Source organism: Acyrthosiphon pisum, chromosome X (assembly GCF_005508785.2).
Source record: "Acyrthosiphon pisum isolate AL4f chromosome X, pea_aphid_22Mar2018_4r6ur, whole genome shotgun sequence".
Taxonomy (NCBI): domain Eukaryota; kingdom Metazoa; phylum Arthropoda; class Insecta; order Hemiptera; family Aphididae; genus Acyrthosiphon; species Acyrthosiphon pisum.
This window is the reverse complement of record NC_042493.1, coordinates 83,402,896-83,429,055: the sequence shown is the minus strand read 5'-3', so window position 1 is coordinate 83,429,055 and position 26,160 is coordinate 83,402,896. Positions and strand designations below refer to the sequence as shown.

The 26,160-nt window shown below is 25.9% G+C and overlaps 1 protein-coding gene and 1 non-coding gene across 2 annotated transcripts in view; both read right to left on the bottom strand.

Moving 5' to 3' along the window:
• Positions 1-26,160, bottom strand: part of LOC100168206 — a 318,228-nt gene that overhangs the window by 7,539 nt on the left and 284,529 nt on the right. The window contains exons 28-44 of the mRNA XM_008186112.3: positions 23,021-23,170; positions 20,685-20,783; positions 19,352-19,547; positions 18,356-18,579; positions 18,038-18,183; positions 12,437-12,683; positions 8,743-8,897; positions 7,812-7,977; positions 6,524-6,761; positions 5,949-6,165; positions 4,317-4,467; positions 2,812-2,937; positions 2,563-2,738; positions 1,831-1,944; positions 1,605-1,747; positions 878-1,110; positions 292-519 (exon numbers count right to left, since the gene is read on the bottom strand). Of these exons, the coding sequence (XP_008184334.2) occupies positions 292-519; positions 878-1,110; positions 1,605-1,747; positions 1,831-1,944; positions 2,563-2,738; positions 2,812-2,937; positions 4,317-4,467; positions 5,949-6,165; positions 6,524-6,761; positions 7,812-7,977; positions 8,743-8,897; positions 12,437-12,683; positions 18,038-18,183; positions 18,356-18,579; positions 19,352-19,547; positions 20,685-20,783; positions 23,021-23,170 (3,009 nt within the window). The remainder of the gene's footprint in view (positions 1-291; positions 520-877; positions 1,111-1,604; positions 1,748-1,830; positions 1,945-2,562; positions 2,739-2,811; positions 2,938-4,316; positions 4,468-5,948; positions 6,166-6,523; positions 6,762-7,811; positions 7,978-8,742; positions 8,898-12,436; positions 12,684-18,037; positions 18,184-18,355; positions 18,580-19,351; positions 19,548-20,684; positions 20,784-23,020; positions 23,171-26,160) is intronic.
• On the bottom strand, positions 16,237-16,299 carry Mir2796 (microRNA mir-2796). The gene has a single exon (NR_040229.1). It is a non-coding gene; the product is annotated as a microRNA mir-2796 (primary transcript).

Sequence of the window (26,160 nt, the reverse complement as noted above, 5' to 3'; positions counted from 1 at the left end):
TATACTGATGTTTAAATAGTAAATTTAAATTGAATTGGTAAACCATTAGTTGTGATGTCAGGCCAAGGGCCACGATGAATTGAACGAGTTATAATATAGTTAGTACGTACTACATTGTACCATTAAAATCGTGTATTTCATTCATGATACTAATGACGAAAAAATAAATTATTGAGTTTTTGTTATTGTAAGCATAAAAAAAGGATATTTTGTTTAAAAATAATATATTTTATGTAACAATAAACCATTAGTTTAAATATAATGTATTAGGTACTTAAACTACAATTTTACCCGACTGTAAAGATCAATAGAAGAGTCGCCTTTTAACTGATGACCAGTAAGGTATGTATTATGTGATGAAGCGATATAATAACAAGATAGTGGAAAATTCATATCAGATTTCTCGATTGCAAAATCTGGTTCACTGAACACGCTTTGGTTCCTTAACATCATAAACTTAGCAAATCCTTCGAAAGAAAGACAGTTACGTGCACTGATTTCCGGGTTTGGCTCATGGTTCTGTAAAAAAAAAAATATTTCAATGATCTATTTAATATAATACAATCAATTAAATATTTAATAGGTTTATAGTAATATCATTAGTTGCTTAAAAAATTAGCGACATCAAATTAGATTTGTTGATGCCTAAATTTAAAAATTAATTTGTAATCTGTTTTTTGAACAATAAAATCCAAATATGTTCGTGAAAAGCAAAATAAATGTACAACTACTATTAGTATAATCATTGGTCATCGGACACTTAATAATAGTTAGTCGTCGAATTTACTATAATTGGTTATATATTATCTAAATAATAATTTTCAAATGTACAAATTATTGTAGTTTAATAATTACCAATTTATGGAGTATATCGTACCTGAATTAATATTCGAGCTTCGTCCTCTGTACAAGTAACCATCTGTTTGTTTTCCAAGAAGTTAATTAAATCATTTACTGACCATGTTGCCGCAGACTGTGACGTCTCTACACCAGTACAGTTAGAAATTATGCTAGACGCTGCAATGGCGTCAAATATACGTTTTTTCTGAGTTGTTGCGTCAAGTGGCCGAACAAAGTTATGTCCAATGTTTCTATTAATTGAGCTCGAACCTATGAAAATATAGATTTTTTTAGGTGTAAATACAGTTAGTATATTTTGGTAAACCGAGATGAATGTATAATACAAATTAATTAAAATTAGATTTTAAAAAAAATGGTACAACAAATTGGAACGGATTTATAATTAATTTTATAATTAATCATCAGATATATAGTGTAACTTTTTTAGACTCATTATAGGAACTTATGTTATAATCCAGGTATGGTTAATAATAATATATTCTTGAACAAACATTGCGGCTCATATTGAAATGTATTTCAGTTTACAGTTAATTAATCATTTGATAAAGGTATCTAACATTAAAACAATGTTTATCATGCTAAATATATTTATCACAATTTGGATAAATATAGGAGAACAATATTGTTCATTAATACAAATTACAAGGAAACATTTTAAAATATATAGAGTTAGGTATTAAATTATATTCTTATGGTAATTTTGTGAATTTTTTTTTAAATCAAATAAGTTAAAGCTGGATTACTTTGAGTTTGTTCAGATATAGTTCTTGGAATAGACAAGGTTGCATTATTTTGTACAAGCGTATCCTCAGATTTTTTGTTCATTGTATGACTTGTCGCTCGTACTTGGTCAAAAATATCTCGAAGATCTTTACGCATTCTCAAACTGTAATAACAAAAAATAAAACATAATTAATAATTCGTCTAATATATTGTATCAAAAAAAATTAATTTAAAAAATATATTTACCTGAAGCTATCAAATAGAGCACAAAAATCTTCAAAGTCTAATTGTGAATTATTTGGCGTCATTGGTGGATTATTCATATCACTAGGAGTTGGCTCTATAATTTTAGGTGGTGTCCTTAATCAAAATAATAAAAAACAACATTTAAATATATTATTATCTCCGTTGTTTCAATTCAAAATATTAGATATTTACAGAAGTAGGTACAAAAGTTCCTTTTAAAAAATATTAAATATTGATTGCAGAATATATTAATTTTAAAGAACCTTAACAGATTAATAGCTCACTCTGTTGAATAGGAAAAAAACTCTGAATTAAATTAAATATATTATATAATGATACTATAATATTATGTAGTATGTGACGATTAGTTACTTTCTATTACACTAGTATAACTTTTTTGTTGAATTTAATAAGTAATTTTTCTATTAAAAGGAAAATATTGTATTTTAACATTAATTTACCAAGTAAAAAAAATCGTAAAAAACTTTATAATGTAAAATAATTATTCATTAATATAATTTGAAGTAGTTTTTTAACACCAATATAATTATATTACAAAAAAACAACACAAAACAGAATTTATACAAATGTACACACTTGTGGCTTATGGAATAATGAACTAATGTAATAATGAAAGGTATCTGTGTATTGTAATAAAGTACCTTATATTTAATTTAGTATCTAGCTTATCATGAAAATAATAATTTATCTAAATAATATTAAATAACATACGACTTATCTGCGGACGTTGATGGCTCAGAAACAATATTTTTGTCGACGCTGTCTCGTTTCTTATCGTCTTCTGTTTGGCTATTCAATGTTGGAGAATTGCAACCACTACTAGCCAAGTCTAGTCTAGATTTATTGAACAAGTCATTGACATCGTAAGGTTTGAGAAGTCCGTCATTCTAGATACAGAATATTTTAATGCAACATTTTACAAAATTTTAATTATTTTATATTTTATTCTTGTAAACGTACAGATACACTAGCTACCGATTTCTTCTTTCGAAATCTCATTGAAGCAGCTCGTTTAGCAATGCTTGTCTCTGGCGATGTATTATTGGCCGAATTACCAGTTGTCGACCAGTCTCTGCCGCCAAATAACTGTAATTCAAAGATACATTAAATCAAGTCTAATAATTAATATTAGATTTATTAAAATCAAAATAATTGTTTTTGTTTAATATTTAAAGCAGGGTCTGGAACCGAATCTAAAAGAACAAGTTCTGAAACCAGAATATTTAAAATATTAAGAACTGGAACCGGACCGAAACCTTTATTTTAATAAATAAAGTACCGGAACCGAACAGAAATGTTTAATTAAATAGGTTTTTATAATATAAATATATAATTTTAATATAATTTTATTTATCATAATTTAATGGTATTACCTACTGTTTTGTGTATAAACTATATGTACTACGATCATATGAGTTTTCTAATATATCTCATACTATTAATTAAACCCCCATTCCGGATAGGTATTTAAAATTATTATACTTTTCGGTACCTAAATTATCTGGAATCGGTATCTTTATTTTTTCATCAAAAAACCAGAACCGAACCGGAACCGTTATTTTATTTTTGGAGAACCCGTACCGGAACTGATACTGATAAATTCAAAATATATGAACTTTTCAAAAAAATGATGGAAAATCAAAATTTTAATTTTAACAGCGAAAAATCGATGTAAATAAATTACACTTTTCGTAACAGTGTTTATAGTCTTTCTGTTTTGTTGAATCAACAGATCTTCCGACTAGATGAAAAATATCTAGGAATACACCTTGATTCAAGACTCAACTGGAAACATCATGTTTGTCAGAAAATACTGAAATTGAGGAGAATAGAAGGAAACTTTATTGGCTGGTCGGAAAACACTCCGAACTAGACCATACAAGACAACGTATATTGTACGTATTGATAGTAATTAAACCAATATGGACCTATGGAATACAACTGTGGGACTGTAAGTCTAACATTGAGACTATTCAATGCTATCAAACATTGCTCTCCGCACCATTGTTACAGCATACCGGTACGAGAAAAACGAAATTATCCACCGATGATGACCTCCGGTGATGACAAGATTATTAAGTTTTCCTTCAAGCACGATGTAAGGCTGTATCAACCCACCAATATAGCAGAATTCGAACTACTCCATAACGCTCAAGACATAAAGCGTCTCAAACGCCGGAGACCATATTACAAATATTAGACTAGGACCAGGGCCTTTCCACAGAGAGTGATAACCCAAACATGTTATATATATATATATATATATATATATCTACCAAAATATTTAATTAGGTATTTAATGTTTATACAATTCTTTATACTAAATACAGCGATGGCGTTTGATATTCTTATTACTTACATGAAGTACCTAGTCACACAATCCTAATTATTTCATAATGTTTATATTTTTAATATATCAACAAAATATAACTCAATAATTTATTATAAGGTTAATGTCTACATACACGTATTGCATCGGCTGTCATTGGCCCACGACCAGATGAAATAATGTATTGATGTACATAATTGTTCTTTAGCCATATCGAGCGTTTATCAACTGTCTGTGTAACATTTCGTAGTTTCTGAACCACTGTTTTAAGTCCGTGGTGCCAAATGCTTTATAAATAAATACAAAATAATTATTATATAATGTAACGAAATAATAGTATATGAAAATAGTGATAATAGTATGTAGTTGTGGATATTAGCGAGTCTTAGTGCTTATTTTTCATATTATGTTCAAACAAATAGTTGTATACAATTTATTATGAAAAACCTTTAACTAACACATTTTTATGTTAGAATAAAATGTGATTTATATTTAGTCTAATTAATCATAGGTATACGAAAAATTGATATTATTGAAGCAATTTTATACGACTAGTGGAATAATATTCAACAGTTTGAAAGTAATATTATATGTATACTAGTTATGTGCTTTCACTTATAAAAATTAGACAAGACGTATTGAGTTAATAAATAATTAAATGTTACATATTATGAAATAACTTTTTCAGTTGACAGATTTTCTTCAAAAACCAGACTACCTAGTCCACTTTAAAATATTTTTCAAGATGATAATAATTTTATTCTTTGAAAAAAAATGATGATTATGTAACCTAATATCAGTAAGTACATACTAAATATATATATATATATGTATAGTATATACTAATACTAGCTGAATTTCTCAGAAAAGAAATTGTGATTGTTCAACTCCTTTTATGTGTAACTCGCTGTGGAAACAATGTCTTTTTAAGCGTAAATAATTGTATATTTTAATTTATAGCCATCCTGCCCGACGTTGCCTGTGAGACTCGCTTGTGATTATGCGAACAGTATATTTTCAGGTGGGCAATCCACCTGCGGCATATTGTGATTGAGGTGCATACTCAAAGTTTCAATTTTATACAAAGTTTGTCATTTTTACTTAATCCAACACACGGCGGATTGGATACAATCCGGTGGTTTTTGATATAAATATGTAACTATATAACCTGACTTCGTCTGGGAAAATATTTTATCAATTAATACAAAATATTTTTTTCTTACTCTATACTCTATGGTCTATTTGTACACCAATTATTTTTGGTACTGTTGTAGAATTTTGATAAACAGCAAGGTTTGAAACAGATAAATATTACACAGCAAAATGACCACTAAATACACAATAATTATCGACCATTTACATACAAAACAAAAAAAAATAATACTTATTTCTACTACAACTATTATAATCTGCAACCAATGGCAACCATTTATAAACAAAAGAAATACCTTCAATTTCCACTGTATTTAAATTTGATATTTCTGGATAGATGGCGCCACTCTTTTATTCCCAAAAACCCTTATTTATCCCTTTAGGGGAACAATTTCATAAAACCTGTTCTTAGCGGACATCTCCTATATCCTACCTAGATACTACCTACCTACCGAATTTCAGCTTTATAAGTCAAGTAGTTTTCGCGATTCCGTATATTTGATAGAAAATATAAATTATTATACTCAATGCTATAATCATTATTAAAATCTATTGAAGTACGTCTGACTAAAATCCTGCAAGGGGCCATTATCAAAATATGTGGTGTAGACTTTACCTGAGTATTCTGGGGGGTGCTAGTATATAGAATATTCGATTTTCACTTGTATTAGTTCCATATACTAATCCCAGACAACATTCTGATATCGAATAATTATTCAAACTATATTTTCTTAATATTGCCGCTCCATCAGTCTTTACGCGATCTCTTCCAACCGCACCACCAATAAATATGTCTCTGACTGTCGACAATTCTAAGTATCCTTCCTGGAGACCTATTTAACAAATCAATATATTATTAAATAATGATTAGATCATTTTGATTATAGTACCAAACATATTTATACTTAGATTAATGTGGTAAACAATTTAAGTTATACTACAATTATAACCACAAAACGTAATGTACACCATGCAATACAATTATTTTATGTTTTTTTTATAACAAATAATTATAATTTTTAAGTAAACTTTCAGTTGAAAGTTGTGTAAACACAAACAACTTCAGCATATATTTGATTAGGTAATAATTTAAAAATACTACAGTATTGCTGCATCGTTAAAATGGGATTTTAAACATATTTTATGGATCTGTATAAAAAAAATGTATTTATTAAGAATTTACGAATTTACCCATCATTGATGGACAATTGACTGACGATCTGTTAATCAGCGCATTGGGTAGACTATCTTCGGGGTCGGTTTTCAAAGAATAATCAGGTGTACCAGAACTTCTTTTCAGTGCGCTCCACGACGTCTTGTCCCAAGTCAATGTTGAACAGTTTCTCTCTAAACGTATGAAAATTCGAGCCGACCTGTTACTTGCCATTTCAGCTGCCCAATGAACAACAGTAGTCCCATGATGCATTATCTAAAATGAATAATAATTATAAATTACGAATTGAGAATAAAGCCATACAATAAATTCGAAATCACTAATTGTTCATTCATATTTTTTAAACATTCCTATAAAGCATTAAATATTAAACTAAATAAGAATAAAGATTAATAAAAAGCCTTTATAATCGTTAATAATCGATTAATCGTTTTATTTTATTGCAAAATAAAACCGTACAAGTGTATAACACGGAAACTTTAATTTATTAGTCATGAAAGTAGTTATTGGTTAAAAAATAACAGTTAATTTTACAGTAATTTTTAGAACAATTCCAATTTGATGGCAACAATTAAAAAACATGTATTTATGATAGGTAACCAATAATAAAGTGAATCTGAATTCTGAAATTATAAAAAATGAAGTTCAAATAATTACGACCGTAAACAACACCGGCCTTACAGTTTCTCAAAAGTTCAATATATTTTAAATTGTGCTAAAATCTTTACTAAGAAGATAGATATTTTTATTTATGATTAAAGAGTAAGTATAAAAATTGAGTTAAGACAAATGTAATATTTTGTTTTGTATTTTTCTAACGTAATCATTAATTTCAAGAAAATTAAAAACTTAACCAACTGACTTGGTAACTTGGTAGATTTTTGCAGACATTTTTTTTTTATTGACTTTTAAAAAAAAATTCAAAAAGTTAATTCCAAAAAAAATAATCTTATAATATTATTACTATTATGCAGTTATTGTTTTTCTTTATTATCCTACTTAGTAAAAAACTGCATTCAAAAATATTGATATGACGTGGAGATCGTTCGAGTCTTTAGGCAGGGTACTCTTCAGCAATTTTAGATGTATACATTTAGGTTCCATAAATCATAAAATTATAATATAAATATTTTTTGAGTTGTGAATTGTTATAATCACTTGGATAATAATTGTTAAAATAAGAATTGTTTGCCTTACCCACTATTAATTTAAAAAGGGATATAAACTCGCAGAAATGTAGAAACGTACAAATTGAAACATGAATAACAACAGAAATATGAATAATACATTTTTATTTCGTATTACCTGTAATTCGTGATGACCAATTGTAAAATCTTTAGAGTTAGGAGATATCGCAAGTGGTATTAATGAAACACCATGATCGTAGGCTAATGATTGTACAGGGTCGTATTTCTGAGAGGATTCTTCTTCAGTATTATCTTGTAATTCTCCATTTTTTAACAAATGCAACCTTTACGCAGAAATACAAAAATTAAATAGGTACATACATTTTTTATAAAACTGAAACAAGACCAAGTGAATTATTAACATTTATTATTTGGTTTGTTTGGTTTTTTTTATCAATAAAATAAACAAAAGCATAAAATAGTACGATTTTATTGATATATCATAATTTTTAGTTTAAATTAACATTTAAGGTATCAACATATTAAATATTTTGTAAACGTTTTCAAACGTCCTTCTTTCGTCTAAAAAAAATTTGGCATTCAGGTAAAAAGCAATCTCAATAATCGTATGTGTTTTATATGTGTTAATAATGGTTCAAGAAGACGATCGATGGTGCGAGTGGTGCACACATGTGGAGATAACAAATGATTAATATGTAGGTACATTTAAATATTATTAACTATTATATATATTTTTTTAAATATCGTTGTTACATTGATTTTGGATTTCTATTGGATTTCTATTCCATATAATATATACATTGTACATATTAAATATTATATTAAAGTACTATAATAAATATAGTACAATGTAATATCAATAATATTTGTTCCTAATATTTAAGTTTCAAAAGATAATATTATGATAATATAATATTAATAACTCTTAATTTATACATTATCTAGTTTTGTCAATAAACATTAAATAATATATTACCTAATTTATGCAGACAATTGTGAATAATACCTACTTAATTTGATTAAAAGAAAAGCATAATATTATAAAATAATAATAGACCTATTTAAACATTTATTTTTTCTTAGCTTACTTTGCTTCGTACGTTTTCCTCTCAAAATAATGCCGATGATAATCTGATAATTCTTCCAATATGGACTGAACTTGATAGATTTTTTCCATATTAACAACACCATCTAATCCAAGCGTAGTAGTAAATCCCTCTAAATATTCGTGTTTAGCAAACGTCTGTAATTTATTGAAAAAAATTACAATGATATTTTGAGTTTAATATAATTTAATGACATAATAACGTAAAACATTTTAAACGAAAATTAACTTTTTGTTTTGTATCGCTAAAAGTGTTGAGATAACGTCATTCTGAATGCACCGTTATACAATTATCTTGAACACTGGCTTGACAGTTATTAAAATTAATAATCGTCGAGTAAACACCAACAATGCTTTCTAAAAGTGAATCGACAAAATCGGTAGAGTTTTATATTGATGTTCGTTGTTGTTTATTTTTGGGAAGATTTAATGATATATGAAGAATTTAATAATTATTTGAATAAATCGGTGGCCTTGTAGAATGGAAATTACATTACGATAAATGTAATTGAAACGGAGTAATACATACATAACTATTAAAAGTTATTAAAATAATGTTCTATACTATATATTGAATGTCTCTGATAAATGAATAAATATATAGATATATATTTAACTAAAAACACTGTTGAATAGCAAACATATTTGAACTAAATTGAAAAATGGATAACTATAGCTTCAGTCTGCTGCATAGCAGATCTCAATAATTGTACCAAAACATCCCTTGCAGAGGATGAGTTTACTTCAAATTCAACGATAAACCACTAAATAGCTATTGGAAGAAGGAGACGGTGTATCAGCATATACTTTTAAGGATAGGTAGTTTATATTACAGGTAGGTACTTACTGTTATAATATTATACTATCAATAGAATTTTCTGAATTCAGTGGGTAAAATACATTTATCCCACAAATATTGCATATTGATCTTAACTTAATCTTCACACCATTGAATTATGTGAAGAGTTTTGTGTTTTAAATATCATTAAGTTAAGCTGATAGATATACATAGGTAATAAGTTATGAGGTAATCAATATTTGGAAAAACGCATTGTTTACCCGTAAAAATAATGATATAGCTACCAGGGGCGATTTTACAGGGGGTATGGGGGCAACCCCCCCCCCCGAATATGGCAACTGTAAGTACTAGTCGGCCATTTTTAGAAATCGAAAAATGTAATAATATATTATGTGATCATTGAATTATTGAAATAATTAATTTAAATAAAATGTTATTTATTGGGTAAAAAAGCTTGAAAACTTAATACAAAAATCCTAATATATTGTTTCAAAGATAGATGAAAAATATTAAAAATCCACTATCGCAATTTTTTTTTATAAGCATTTAAAGTTCAAATATTGACAAAATACGTAAATTATTTTGAGTTAGATATTCATAATTTTTTTTTTTTAAATCTAAGATTAGAAAAAGTAATACAAGATTTTTCATAAGTTTGTCTACCTATACAAAAAAAAAAATGCCTACAAGTAAGTCAAATTAAATTTATTTAAGCATTTGAAGTTCATACTATTACAACATTGGATATTCACTCGATTTCTCAAGTAACGATTTTCTTATATTGTTGTAATTCAAAAACAAATCACTGTAGATACATTAAAATTTCACCGAATGTTTATTTTATCAATGCCTATACTTGATAAAATGTTCAAAATATTTAGACTCATTTTGAGCTAGGTATATTTACGGATAATTTCAAATTTCAATTTTTTTGGATTTTTTTTTTTATGGATATCAATAAAGTTTTATTAGTTGGGCAAAATAATATATTGTTACAATAGCAGTAGAAAAATATCAAAAATACATAGGCACATTTTCTATTATAAGCGAATTTTGACAACATTTATCAAATTTAAAATGTAACGATTATAGTTATTTTGTCAATTTTATAATATTAATTCAACTTGCCGGCTACCGTATTAAGAATAAGTAATAACAATATAAATATACTATAAAATATCCGCACTGACAAAGTGACAAACCGTCACCGCTCAGAATCGTTTTTCGTATACAATGATAATATTATTATAGCATTGAATTCAAATTTAATACCATCCATTATACAGTAACCCACTTGTATACCCACCTTTTTTAAATTACAAATTTACAATATTCAGTTTTAATTTCATCTTTGAAAGCAGAATATTTAGATACAGTATTTCGATACATAAAAGTCGGATTTAGGAGTTAGGTTAGGTTAGGTTAGTTGCCTAGAAGTTATTAACCTAACCTAATCTGCTTAATTAAAAATTTATGTTGCTCAAGCTTAGGTTAGTAATCTAGGTTTCTAACATAACCTATTTTAATCATGTATTAAATTTGCTGTAAATTTACTAAGAAAGTATGCATCTATATTTTTAAAAAATCATTATATGCTTTTAAAATAAAAACCCTAAAATATGATAAATAAAAATAGTGTTTTTTGATTCAGTAGAATAAGAATCAAATTTGTTTCTAGATCAGTATTAAAATGAATAAATAGAAAAAAAAATACGCAATTTAATAACTAATTGATCCCTAATTATTACTAAAAGAAATGTAATTATTATAACATTTGGTGTACGGTTTGCAGATTCATCTGAAAGTCAGCAATATTCACTCCAAACCCCCCTAAAAATAAATTCTAGGATCACCCCTGATAGGTACGCCGTAATGGTAAAATATGTATTATACTAGGTACAGGTATTTTCTGAATTACAACAAAATAAGTAACACTTTTGGAAAAGTAGTAATTTTCTGAATATTCAATTCATCATAACTTTATAAGCAGGTACAAAATAATTTATCAAATTTTTGTGATTTTAATAAATTTTGTCAAAGTTTGAACTTTAAGAACTTAAAATAAAAAAAATCATTGTAAAGCCGGCAAAATTGATAAAAAAAAAAAAAAAAATTACCCAACAAATAAATAATAATAAGATGAGTTAGTTTATTAATGAAACAGGCTGTGTTTTCGGTATTTTCTATGTTCCTTTATATGCATGAAATCAAAAGATAATATATATCATTTTGAATGAGGGCATACTATTATAATGGCGAGTTTAATATTATTATTAATTTGATAGGTTGATAATCGTTCACACACGAATAAATTGTTATGGTTTACCCGCACATTTATTACAGGTAGTGCCTACAGTTTAATAATCCACCTGAATATAGTTTGGTCACCTGCTAAACAATACTTATTTAATAGCAATATTGTTTGTTATCAACGATATAAATACTAAACTGCAATAATTTATAGAATACTACTAACAATCACGTCTTAAATTTTGTAAACATATTGACCCTTCACAGTTCTATTTAGACTGTTGGTTTCATAATGGACTGTTTATTTAAATAAATTGAAGATATAAAGCTATTGCTGAGCAGACAGGACCATTATTATTGTATAACGACAAAATAAGATTATTACTGCCTTTGTCATGCTCTAAAATACGATATCCTTCGATAAATGGCATACCAATGAACTTATTATATAGGTAGTGAGTAATAGTGCTGTATATAAAATTCATGAGTAACAATTAATATAAAAACTGATATGACTGATTTGAGTTTGTCAAGTTCACAATAATAACCACACGACCGACTACATGATTCACAACTCGATTTTGTAAAATTTAATTGACGATTAAGCTGATATGATTTATGTAGGTACCTCGCTTAAAGCCTTGCCATCTTGGTCAGACAGTACGATAGAGCTGGGTGTCTCTTTCATTATTTTCCTAATTTCGCGCATGAAGGATCCAAAAAATGGCACCACCGGACAGTCTGGCATAGCCAGGGCCTTTTGTAGAACGCTGTTGTATTGTGATGTCGACAAGAGAGCGTCGGTCAGATAATAGAACAATGGCACCTTCTCCTTTTCTAATACTGTCTGCATGAATGGCCTTATTTTTTCTGATCTGTAACACATATCACAAAATACATAATATTTAGAAGACTGCGTTCAAAATAATATATTTAAGCCACTGTTAAACAATGAAATGTGCCAAAAGTAAAAACACATTTAAAACATCTCATGAATAAATCCATTTTTTTATGCCATACAATATCAACAATTGATTTCCAAAATATATATTAAAAACCTTATCTTTTAGTATGATCCTATTATGGCATCCGATTCCAGAGATGTTTTCAATGAGTTCATTGGAATTATTATGCTACACAAAGAACCAAATTATAGGCATCGAGAAGATTGAACACAAAGCTCCGTAATATTACTATTGAAGCCTAGACATTTACTAAGGCCTACAAACGCCAGTATAATATACATTTTTTAGAACTAACCTTTTAGGTTATTTATATTCTATACATGGCTAACTATAATATCTTTTCATCGCCATAACAGCATAATAGTATTTGTATATGTAAGTACCGTTGAGTTCAAAAAGTATACAATCTCAACAAAGAAATCTTATGTTAATACATATTATATTATTATATAGTTATGAAACTATATAGGTTATATCATAACTTGTATTAAGAAAAATTAATAGAATTTCAGTTTGTTGACTTCGAATTTATTCATCATTCATTTTATAAACTAATACTAGCTAGTATAATATTATATTTAACAATTTTAAAAAACGTATTTATTAAATTTAAAAAAAGTGTAACATTCACACATAAAATATGTTAAAAAATATAAATGTGTGGGTAATTGGTATTTGAATCGTGATTTTAAGATTAAATATGTTTTAAAAATAACAAATAAGGACAAACATATTTTTACACTGAAATATGACAGACAGACAGCTGGACTTTGTTTTAAGCTATGTTAAGATACACAGGTATATACATAGGTAATAATTATTATTCAGTGACTAAATTATAGGTATTTGGTATACATATCATAAATTAAAATGATATGATTTAATAATATTTTGTGTATGTTATATTATGACATATTATATTTTATTGATTATTTCTTAATAATAGTTTTTTTTTTAAATTTAAATTTTGTTTTAATAAAATAGTTAATTTTATTTATACCTATAATATCCTTCTACTCATCCTTAGACCATACATAGTTTATAGTTATAATTAATTATAGCTCACAAACGGCTTATATTTTAACATATATGCATAAACGTTTTTTTTTTAAATTTGTATTCAGGAGGTACTAGAATAATAAATTAGTAATTTTATTTGGCTTGCTATACAAAAAAATTAAATCTAAAAATTACAGAGATTCAAAAATTAGTTATTTATATAGGTATTAGTACGTATAAATAGTTCATAGATAAAAAAATTCTGAAAAACCAAGTGCAACCGTTTTAACTATTTCACTGATGGTATGAATATAATATATATTATTTTATTATTGCTATTAATGCGTGAAAGTATAATATGTTTTTTGTATTTATTTTTTTCTACGAAATTTGTGAAAATTAAGTTATATTATATGTATTGCATTGATATGTATATAGCTCTAAGTCCAGAGCTTGCATTTAGAAAAACAATTTCGCTTTATGTTATTTACAATTAAAATGTTACACAATTTTTGCGGTTTATCGTTATTTAGAAGTAAAATCTTATACAAGTTTTGCGTTTTTCGTAATTTAAAATAGTGTTAATACCTATTATATTTATAAATAATAACTAATGCGGGTAGGTAGTGGCCTGGATACGAAATATAATAATATTATCAATTTTGAGATTGTTTCATGAAAAAAATGTTCCTACGAAACCAATAGATCTTTTAAATAAATAGATTTTAAAGTATTTTCTGAGGTTCTGTTAAGAGGACGCTACCCATAGATTTGTTGTCTCCGTCTTACACACGCACGACATGGCAAATTGTCGTTCACAAGTTTCAATAGTGTGCTGTTATTTTGAGACTAGAGTGAATTGACCTATTTTAAAACTTTTAGGTAAGAACATTATCTGTGCTTAAGCGTTGCCGATTTTTCAAAATTTCTATTTTCAAGCAAGATATGGGTATGTGAAGTATCAAAAATGTTAAATACTCATATCTCACTTGAAAATTAAAATATCGAATAAAAGCCAACACTTAAGCACAGATAATGTTATTATCTAGAAAATTAATAATAGGTCAAATCAATCTAATATCAAAACTAACAGCTCACTATTGAAACTAGTGAACGAAAATTTGGTATGTCGTATGTGTGTAAGACGGAGACAACAAATCCATGGGTAGCATCCTCTTAATGAACGGTCTCCTCTTCACGTTATTCATGTTTTGTATATTTTTCTATGTTATCCTTATTACTTATTGTTTTTATTGTAAACAGATTGAATATATTTAAATAAAAAAAAAAAGTATTTTGTTAACTGTTATGTTTTGTTTTGCGGTATTTCATTATTTTTGATTATCGCTTTCTATTATAAGAACGTTTACAAATTTAAATCGTTTTTTGTCAAATATTACGTTATAACCATAATGTTATTATAACGTTGGTAAGCCATGGTTCTAACTATTGATCACAAAATATTTATTGTTTATTTTTTTAGTCTATTGCATATTATGTTTATTGAATATAATGTTTTTCAAATAAATGTTATTTTGAAAGATTATCGAAACATACGGTTAAGCTACAGTCAAATTGCTATAAACTTTAATAGAACTGTATTTCTTTTTTATATGATATTTAAAAAATTATATTAAGGGTTCTAGCTTTTAATTTTTATAAAAGCAAATATTTTCACTAATTTCCCGTTATAACCTAATAAAACCATAAAAAGTAAGGATTTAGTATACAATAATTTACAAAAAAAAAACATATTAATAGGTAATAAAGTTTATTGATGTATAATGTCACATATTAAGCATAATTTTATATTAATAATAATAAATTGCAAACAAACAATTTTTTAATATTATTTACGATTAAACTACAGTGAAATTTCGGTTACTGATGATTCTATTAGTTCAATATTTGTATAATGTCTTTGAAATATAATATATTAACATATTAAGTTTTAGTACCTAGTGCGAAGGTCCAAACAAGCTATATTTTTTTTTAGGTCTAGGCAAATTCAAGTAATCGAAATTTCACTGTATATAAAGATTTAAATCAAATAATAATACAATGAAGTAAAAGTTTTGGATTGTCTGAGTTTTTCTGATTTGTTCATGTGTTCATATTTCAAATGTATTAAATAAAACATAGAAATTGTAATTTTGTAGTAATTTTATTCCATTAGCCAATAAGAGCTATACAATATCATAATTTTTTTTTATTTTAAAACTTTATTTGATAAAATTTAAAAAAAAAAATGACAGAGAATTATTTAAATCTGAGCAAAATATAATTTGTATTTCAATATTATTTTATGTACAAGAACAATAAAGCGAATAAACTGAAAGTTTTTGACATATTATTTTAACAACGTTTAATTTTTTGAGCATTTTGATTTGAAAATAAATTGCACTATGCAGAAATTATGGTGCAATGATGCACATTAGTATTGCTGAATTTGTGATCAGCGAAGCTAGTAGTTTCCGCCGGCCTACAAACATTGTTTTATAGTCGCTGAAGACCGGTTGAAACAACTGCTTTACCGACACGTCTTTGTCCCGTGATCAATAACCCCAACGTCCGATCGAATTCAGTAATCTCCGTGATGTCGACCTGTTTAACTTAATTTCGCTTTCTGGTTTCGAAAATCAATCAAGTATTGGTTATAATTCGTTAGTATAGGTATATGTTCAACAATAATTATCTACACAGTTATTTTCTTGCAAATCAACCACAACATTTTGAAAACAATTGATATTTTTATGATTTTTCTGAATAATAATATTACAGTAACTACAATACAAAACTAGTTGCCATTCGGATAAAATGTCACACGAAAAAAGTATACCTACGTATATTTATTGTCCATTATTTTTACTGTCTGCAAAGAAATTAATTTCAATTTAAAACTCATACAACGTCGTTACCATAATAATGTGATAGTTCAGTAATCATCTAGTTTCGAATAAAAATATCCCAGAATAAACAAATTTAAATTGTATATTTTAAATAAAATACAAAAAAAAACTATTTATAATTGAAATTATAAAAATGAATTGTTATTTTTTTATAACCTTAAAATAAATTCAATTTGAGTTGTGTTGTGCTTACTTTGTAAGCAACTTTTGATATCAGTAGGTACTATAAACATTCTCTAATTTAGTGGGGAATGCTCAAATGCAGTATAGCTAGACTTGCAATATTTTATAATTGCATAATTACTAAAATAATAATTTATCCATTCAAATTAGACCAGCATTTGTAGAACGTCTTAACTATATTAAACAGGACTTAAATTTAAAATAAATATATTATTTTTACGTTTTCGGATATTTAAACGTTATACAATTTTAATGTTTATCGTTATTGTTCTTTCAAACGTTATTCAATTTTTTCGTTCATCGTTTATATATTTTAAACATAATTTTAATTTTTTTTGTGTGTTTAACGTTTAATTTTTTTTTTATATAAATTATATTGTTATTTTTGGTATAGATAAGTAAATTTGACGTAAAAACTATCAAGTTAGTAGAATTTGTTGTCCAGGATAGGCTATTTTCAATCATCCTAGGGATCCTAGTAAGTAGCTATAACTGGCAAGTTAGTGTTAGTCTAGGTACCGAATATTGCTTAAATATTATTGCATGAATGAAAGATGAAAAAAAAAAATTTATTAAAAAAATTATATTTATAACGATAATACAACTTGAAATGGCATAATAATGTTAATGTTATATAAGTATTTAGTAGGTAGGTAGGTACACCAAGCCACATGCTTGCTGTATTGTATCTCATTGATATTGTAATTACAGAAATAAACTAATATTTTATTAAATTCAATATTTTTAAATTAAACAGGGATAGAGTATTTGAAAAATATAAATTACTGTTAATATAGGTTTGCCAACTTTGCATTGTTCATAGTTATATAGCTTATAAGATTCATACTTATATATAGACTACAAGATTTAAAAACAATAGTAATGTTAAGTTCAACGTAAAAAACACAAACATTATTTCGAATAACGATACCTATTTGCAATTTTTTTAGTTTACGTTTATTGTTTATTTTTAATTATTAATTATAATGAATGGTACCTATATTATGTTTGATGATATTAGATTATTTTTGTTTTTCGTTTATTTTTTTTTATTATTTTCCGTTGTAAGGTTATAAATAACGTTTTGAAGCCCTGAATTATTAAGTTCTAAAATAATACCCTATTATGTAGGTATTATGTAGATAAATTAATAATATTATTATAATTTGTTACTTGAGTCCAGCTATAATTTCCATAGCCCCATTGAAATTTCCAATGTTCCAACATTCTTTGGCCACCCTCAAAAGGCAAGATAATATGGCCTTCCGATCTTCGTGTGTCGGTCGAGTGATTATAAGATGGGTCGTCCATGAGCTTACCTGAACGTATAAGAACACACAAACGTCAAGAAAATACAGTTACATATTTTGGAAAGTATAATATTTTACTCTTCTTGTTTGTTATTGAGCTGAATATTAAACACTGTACGATTTACAACGGTGTGGATGTAAATCGCAATTTTAAAAATAAATAATAATTAAGAGTACGTACTGCATTAAATCTATCAATGAGCTTTTTTACTGAGGTGTTACATGCGTTTGCTCCGTCTTGATCTAAAGACACTTGCTGCAAAAAATCAATTGGTGGAACATCATAAAACAAATCGTTTTCTCTATCACTCAAAAGTATTGCCACTTCTTCGGGGAAATGTAATATTCGCCGCAGCGAGTCTAATTCTGATGCAAAAGTGTCGTCCAGGTTTATCTCTCTGAATTCTGCATCATTAAAAAAAAAAAACATGATTTATTTATTTTATATTATAATTATAATAATATTTTTCTATGATCACAATGTTTAAAAATTAATATCATGCGGACATCAATTTGAATAATAATTCAATTTAATATTTAAGTATATTTTAAAGTTTTCTGAAACTCTAAAAAAAATTGATTATTCTTAACTCTGTGTTTAATAAATTATAATTTTAGTGAACATTTGATTGAGGAGTAGAAGTGAAGAACAATTATTTCTAATTTTATCAAATTACTTAAAACAAGTAAACATCACTATACTTTAAAAATTGTTTATTAATTTAAATCAAGATACTATTATACTATTTTTTTTATAATGTAGATTTTCATATATTTCGTTTTACACATTTCGTTTAGGTAAACACGATTTAAATAATTTAGAATTATTATTCTATTCTATTGAAAACATATTATAATATAGTTATAACTATAGTTTATTTCTGTGCATGTAAATAATAATGAATAGGTTACATAGGTAGTAACCTACTGAACACCTACTTACTAAGAAAATAATAATGAATTTTCTTTCATAATACTGGGTGATTGTTTACCACAAATCATAACTATAACTCTTTCATTTAGTACTCTAACACGTATACCGTTGTAGAAAACATCAATAAAGAGTATACAATATTCAAATATAAATGTCCGATTAAACTAAACATTTTTAATTCGACCTCAATAGTTGAAAAAAACATCAAATTTAACTTGAAATACTAATGAAATTATTACTAACCTAATGGTTTACTAGGATCATGTGGTGCAATTACGGAATGTTGCTCTAAGAAATTGTTGTCGATCTCTTGCAGAATTTTTAATAAAACAAAACCAATGTCACGTAATGATCGTTCTGTTGGTGTAGCCAATGTCCACTTGGAGTTGCGAAATTCAAGTAACACTTTGTTTCGATTTCTTCTGAATACTGTTTGCCACTATATAATTTTTGTAAAATAAGATTTAATTATTACAATTAATATTAGTAACACCCAAGTCACTAAGTCATTTTACAAAATTAAGATAGGTAATAAAAAATATTTGTCATTATAACTTTTAAATTAATGTGTAGGTAATAATAAAAAAAAAAAAAACACTAAGTACTGTGTTAGTATTATAATGTTAAGTGAATCAAAAAAGTCTTGTGATAATTTGATTTGAACATTTTTAAACGACTACTATAGTATACAACATATAAAAATAAAATAAATATCAGTGAAACTCGTGGATACCAATATTAAAGATTAGGTGTTCCGGATTCAACTAACTCCTCTAGAATTTAATTATTTAATTTATTAATAAATAATGCATTGTCTGAAGTAGGTAGCCATATAATATTACATTATAAAGTTTATGACATTGTGTTCAAAAGAATTTATATAATTTATGTACCTACAGTAATATTATATTAACTGCTCGAGTAGTTAGTAAAGACAGTCTTGATTATTCAATTTCGCATTATTTGATGAATAATTAAATATAATATTAAATAATAAACCGTTAACTAAATATGCACAAATTTCGCTAGAAAATATTGAAATAACCTTACGATGTAATAATTGAATAACTTTAAATGGTAAATTCAGTTCGGAAATAGTTATGTTTTTAATTAAACCGTATTTTTGTGATTGAAAAAATTGACAGGTTTTTATTCATACAAAATTAATTGAAGATTCATATAAAGTCCAATGTATTTGGAACAACAAAACATTGTGCAATTCAAATAGCTTGTAAAACAATATCAAATCTATAAATTTAAATTAATTTTTGAAAACACTGTTTGATTCACTTAATCATTGTATTTCATAATGTTAACATTAATTTTGCTTAAATTTAAAACTTTATATATATATATATTATATGAGTATGAGACAAGGACTTGGTTCATTATTATCACTCGTCCATTTCATTTATATGTAGGAGCACGAACCTAAATGTTTAAAGAGGTCTTAGGAAGTAAAATAATATAATAAACAAAGATATATTATTATAACAATCCAATATTCATAGAAAGGTAAATTATTCATATTATAGCAATCCTTGAAAACAATATAATTACAATTAATTTCGCTTACCTGAAGTAAATCTTGTGTATTTTGACTCTTTGATACAATTTTCGTTTTATTGTCGAGCAAAATTATTTTATCGAAACTCAGCCCAAGCAAACGTGCAGCCTGCATAATACATACATATATTTCAAATAAATATAATACAGCTCGTTAAGTAAATAATTATAATATTAGGTACACTAAATAGATTGTTTTATTACTGTAAACTCAAGATTTAATATACCAATACCACAAATTCTATGAATAATAAAAAAATTATGGTTGAACCTATCATATTAAATCCAAGAAATAATTAACATTATTAAATATTTCTTCAATTAATATTAGGAGTAAACGGTTATATTTTATGATTAATTTTATAGAATACGACATAATAAAAATATCAGTTAGTTTTGCATTTTCAATGTACTAAAAACGACAGTATCATAATAATATTATATTCATCTATTGAATCTAATATATATTTAAGTTATTTATACAAAAGTTGACAAAATAAATAAATTACCTATTTAAGAAAAGAATCATACTGAGGTTTCAAAATATTATTATAGACAAAAACAAAAGGTTAAACATTTTAAGGGTTTCGTTGATTGTGTGACAGAAATATTTTACAGGTCTTCGTATTTATCTAACCATATATTATAATAATACAGAGTGTAGCATAAAGACCTAATGAATAAAATAACTTTTGTTCCAATCAATATTTAAACATATTTTTTTTTAAATTTATAGTCGTTGCGCTCTAAGTACAGTAGGAACCTTTTTTTTTAATACTGAAAATTAAAAATAGCCAATTTGTAAATCAAATTTTTGGACAAATTTTGATGGTAAAAATGTTTATTTGAGGCAAATAATTTATTTATTACAATAATGTAAAATATCAATATTTTTTTTTTAATACATTTATTTAAAACCCAATACATTTTTTAAACATATTCTTTTGGAGAATTTTCTGATATAAGTATATTTCTTAAATTATTTATTTTATATCCATATTATTTTCATAATTTTTTCCGTATGTATACATTTTTTTTCCAAGGTCTTTTTGTTATACTCTGTATGTTACTTAGTACCCAGTTTATCAAACGATAAGAGTGGACTATAACTGAGGACAATCATGAAATTTGGGGAGACATCCGACGATGTCACGATGACACTGGTTTTATCAACACCATTTACGCAGTATATAATAAAGCGGAAATACGGCTGTTTCCGCTTTATTCCTTACAATTTCTGTACCTTGAGTGTCACACAATATATTATCCACATAATCTTAGATAGCTCCATTGTTAATTTTACCCATCGATTTAATTTTTATTTTCATATAGGAATTAATATTTATTTCAACATTCAATTGATTATTATATTATCAACTTACCATAAATACAACAAAGTGTTCACAATCGACAAAAAAACATAAATTATTACAAACGAAATCTTTTTATGTTAGTAGGTATACCAATACAAAATAAATGAGTAAACCCCACACAACAATAATATTTGCATTCGTAAAAAATATATTTTTGTTACCAATTAAAATTCAAGTTACAATAATATATTATTATAGTTACCTATTATGTCCTATATATGTATTAGCGATTTGATAGAATAATCTACACAATATAAATTATTGTATTTAAAATGTTCACAATATATCTACTGTTTATAAAAAAAAATTTGAAATATTATCAAAAAATATTTAATAGGTACATAGCTTATCGATGTGTATTATCAAATGTAGTCCAATTTTCAAATAAAATATGAAACTGTAATAGGTATTTTTGTAATTTTATATTATTCCGTGTTTATAAATAAGCATATAACCAATAAAAAAACTATAGTTAGTGTCAGAATAGGCGTATTATAGGAAACATAAATCATTATAAAATCAATCAAATTCGATTATGCCAAACATTTCAAATATTAAAATATAATTGTTAATTTAATTTAATAATTTCAGAATATGTTTTCAAAATTTCTATATGAGTATAAATTACATACCAAATAGTATATTTTATTATAATATTATACTTATTATTATATTAATTAAATATACCTAATACCTATACTATAAAATTCATATATTACAGAATAGAAATTGTTAAACATCCTTTATTTACAGAAAACAACAACTCACAATACTGTAAGAAACAATTTTTTTTTATTATACCTTATATAGAATGGCTACATCAATATTTATATAGATACCAATATCAATATTTATATAAATTGCTTATAAATAAATTATATATAGAACTATTAGATTTTTATGGGTGCATATTATAACATAAATTGTTATGTGTAAATATTAGAAATGTATAGAATTAAAAATAAAATATTACCTTTGTTTTTGTTCTACCACGTTGAACTTCTTTGACAAAGTAAAAATTACAACCGAACGCCGGTAAACGTTTACATCTCTCTACATAAATACGTTTCAGCTGCAACTCTGAGTCGTTCAAAAGAGTGTGGGCAACGATCTTTTTCAATTCCTGTTAACAAAAAAAAAAAAAAAAACGAAAAACAAAAAACAAAAAAAAAATTGTCATTTTTAAAAATATCTAAGTTCAAAAAACTAAATGATCAAGATTAAAAATATGAACAATCAAACAGACATTAGGTAGGTACGTTGTTTTTTTTCGTTGTTATATTATATAGCATATTATTATACACTGTGTGATACATTTTACGTCATACCGTTACCAATTTAATTCTATAACGCGCCAAGAGATAAACTAAATGGATTTTACATGTACGGGGAAACATTATCAAAACTGGTCAATAATAGTTGAAACCATAATAACTATTGTTGGTAATACATATCTAGAAAATACAAGTTTATCAAAACGTTTGATATATGGAAAAGAAATAATAAATACTGTAGTAGTATAGTAGCGTGACAGGTATTAGCCGAGATATTTTGCCGGGATTAATAAATTCTAAAAATCTTAAATTACCACATACCCACCTAAAAAACCGATGATCAACTAAATAACATGACTGAAATCGTGTTATATAAATTATACAACGATAAAATATAAACATTTCTAATTAAATAATATTGCAAAACGTACCTATGCAGTTTCAGAGGGAAATCAAATTAATTAAATAACCATGGGTAGGCATCGAATTTAAAAAGAAAATTATTAGTCGTAAGTATGTGTCTTATCTTTCATAATTATATTAATATTATAGTGCAAATGTGTTGATACACATTATTTGACCCTAATTAAAATTCAGTTTAATTTTATCTGGACGTTTTGCAGAAGTAAAATAAATACAAACAAATCAGTTCGGTTAGGTGTTTTTGATTATGTCGATTATGCAATGTCTACGAAACGTAACGATGAATTAAAATATATCAATTAATCTATATATATATATAAGAATCTAACTTGATTTTGGAGATGAAGGAAACCGGCTTGTTTGTTTATTTATTATTATTATTAATTATTTATTTATTTGTTTACACTTGCATTTTTCTATTTGAAATATATATTATTCATTGAACAAATAATTTATTGTTACATTTTTTTTCTACCTCATTTCTATTCTATAATAAAAAGAATAAAATTTACCACTCCAGTGGTTGAATTCAAATGTAAGATATATAATTTTCAGAAATTAGCAATAACAATAACTACAATATGTAATTATATTATATTATTTGTATAGCCAAAAAATAGTCATATGTTTTTAAATTAAATTATAAAAAAATAATTTCTTCCGGTGGAAGGTCGAGAAGCTAGTCGACTATAATATATAATATAATAATTGAGGATATAATAGTATTTTATTTTGTTATAATTACCAAGATCCGTTGATGTATATTGACTATTGCACCTACTGCTCGAAACTTTAAAATTTTAAGTTAGATAATACGTAATACAGATAAATGCTGTCGGAAAAATGTTTCTGTACGTCTATGTACGAAGTCTGAAGCTTAAATGAACAGTCTGCCACATGGTGTGTTGCTTTTATACCATCCGCCGCAGGGAAAAAATATTACCATATGAATAATTTCGCTAAACCAACCGCATCGGTTGGGCGTTAAGCCGGCGTAAACATCCAACCAAACGTTTGTGGTCCAAACAAACGGAATTAATATGTTCTTTGGATGTTCATTAATGTGTGTAGACAAAAAAAAATGGATAGGTTAAATATGGTTCTATACAAAAACTGTCTATACCCTTTAATAGTATTCGTATTCGTTATGTGTTCGTATTCTACACGCTGAAATTAACTAAGTGAAAATGATTTTTTCCCCACGATAATACTTGTCATTTAATCATCCGTAGTAATCATTATAAAGCCAAATTCTCACTTCATTTTAAAAACTATTATTTAAGTTACTTGATCAGTCATGTGTGCAGACAAAGGTTTTTAACAACTATAACGATTGGTTTCAGTGAACTATATTATGAACAAGTTCAAATTTTAATAACTGGACAAAACGCAATATTTTGAAAAAAAAAAACTCAAGCATTCTTTATAATGTGTTCGTTCGTACAAGCAAATACGCGTGTTTTAATTATTGTGTGTGAACAGTGTGAACATTGTTAGATATGCGTTCAGAAAGGTGACTAAAGCTCCATCGATTACCATACAAAATACAAAAGGAATTTGTAATGTTCTATAAAATTCTAAAAGTAATTTTGAACAGAAGTACACGGTTTTGAATCGTTATCGTTAATGGTACCATCAACAACATTTAAATATTAGTTTATTTCAAAATCATGTTTATGATTACATTAAAGTGGTAGGTAGGTACACTATTTGATATATTTTTTTTTACTCAAGTGCTTTAATTGTTATTTGTTAAAATAAATTAACACATAAATAAAACACACCAATTATATTAAAAATTCTAAAAATAATACAATTTCGTACCTAAAATATTTATTTATATTTATTACTTTTTTCAATTTTATTATTTACATAATTAATTATACTTTTTGTTGATGTTTGCTATTTTAAAATCTAATATTTTATAAAATGTATTATAATATTCAATTTAAATGCTTTGAAATAACTATCAAAATGTAATTAGTTTTGTTTTAAGTACCTATAGTTAATATTGTATATATAATGACTGTTCTGTTTTAAGTCCAAAAACTAAAACTATATTATAATAATCACTTAACAGACTCGTATGTTTAATTAGATATAATATTATGAGTCTCTTTAAAATTGAATAAATATTTCGAATTACCAAATATTCAACTTGCACTGACGTTTCAATATCTACATTTTTAAAAAAACTAAAATCAGTTTTGGTGGATTTATAAGAACTTTTTCAGAACCGTATTAGATTATTTTTTGATACATACACTTTTAAGTAAAATCTTAAAGATATTTTCTAACGATGATAGATTACTAATCGATAATATATTATAAAATGATACCTTTTCATTCATAAGAACTTAAAAAGATATCCGTGAAAATGTACTCATATCCTACACCAAAAATATGAATCTAGAAT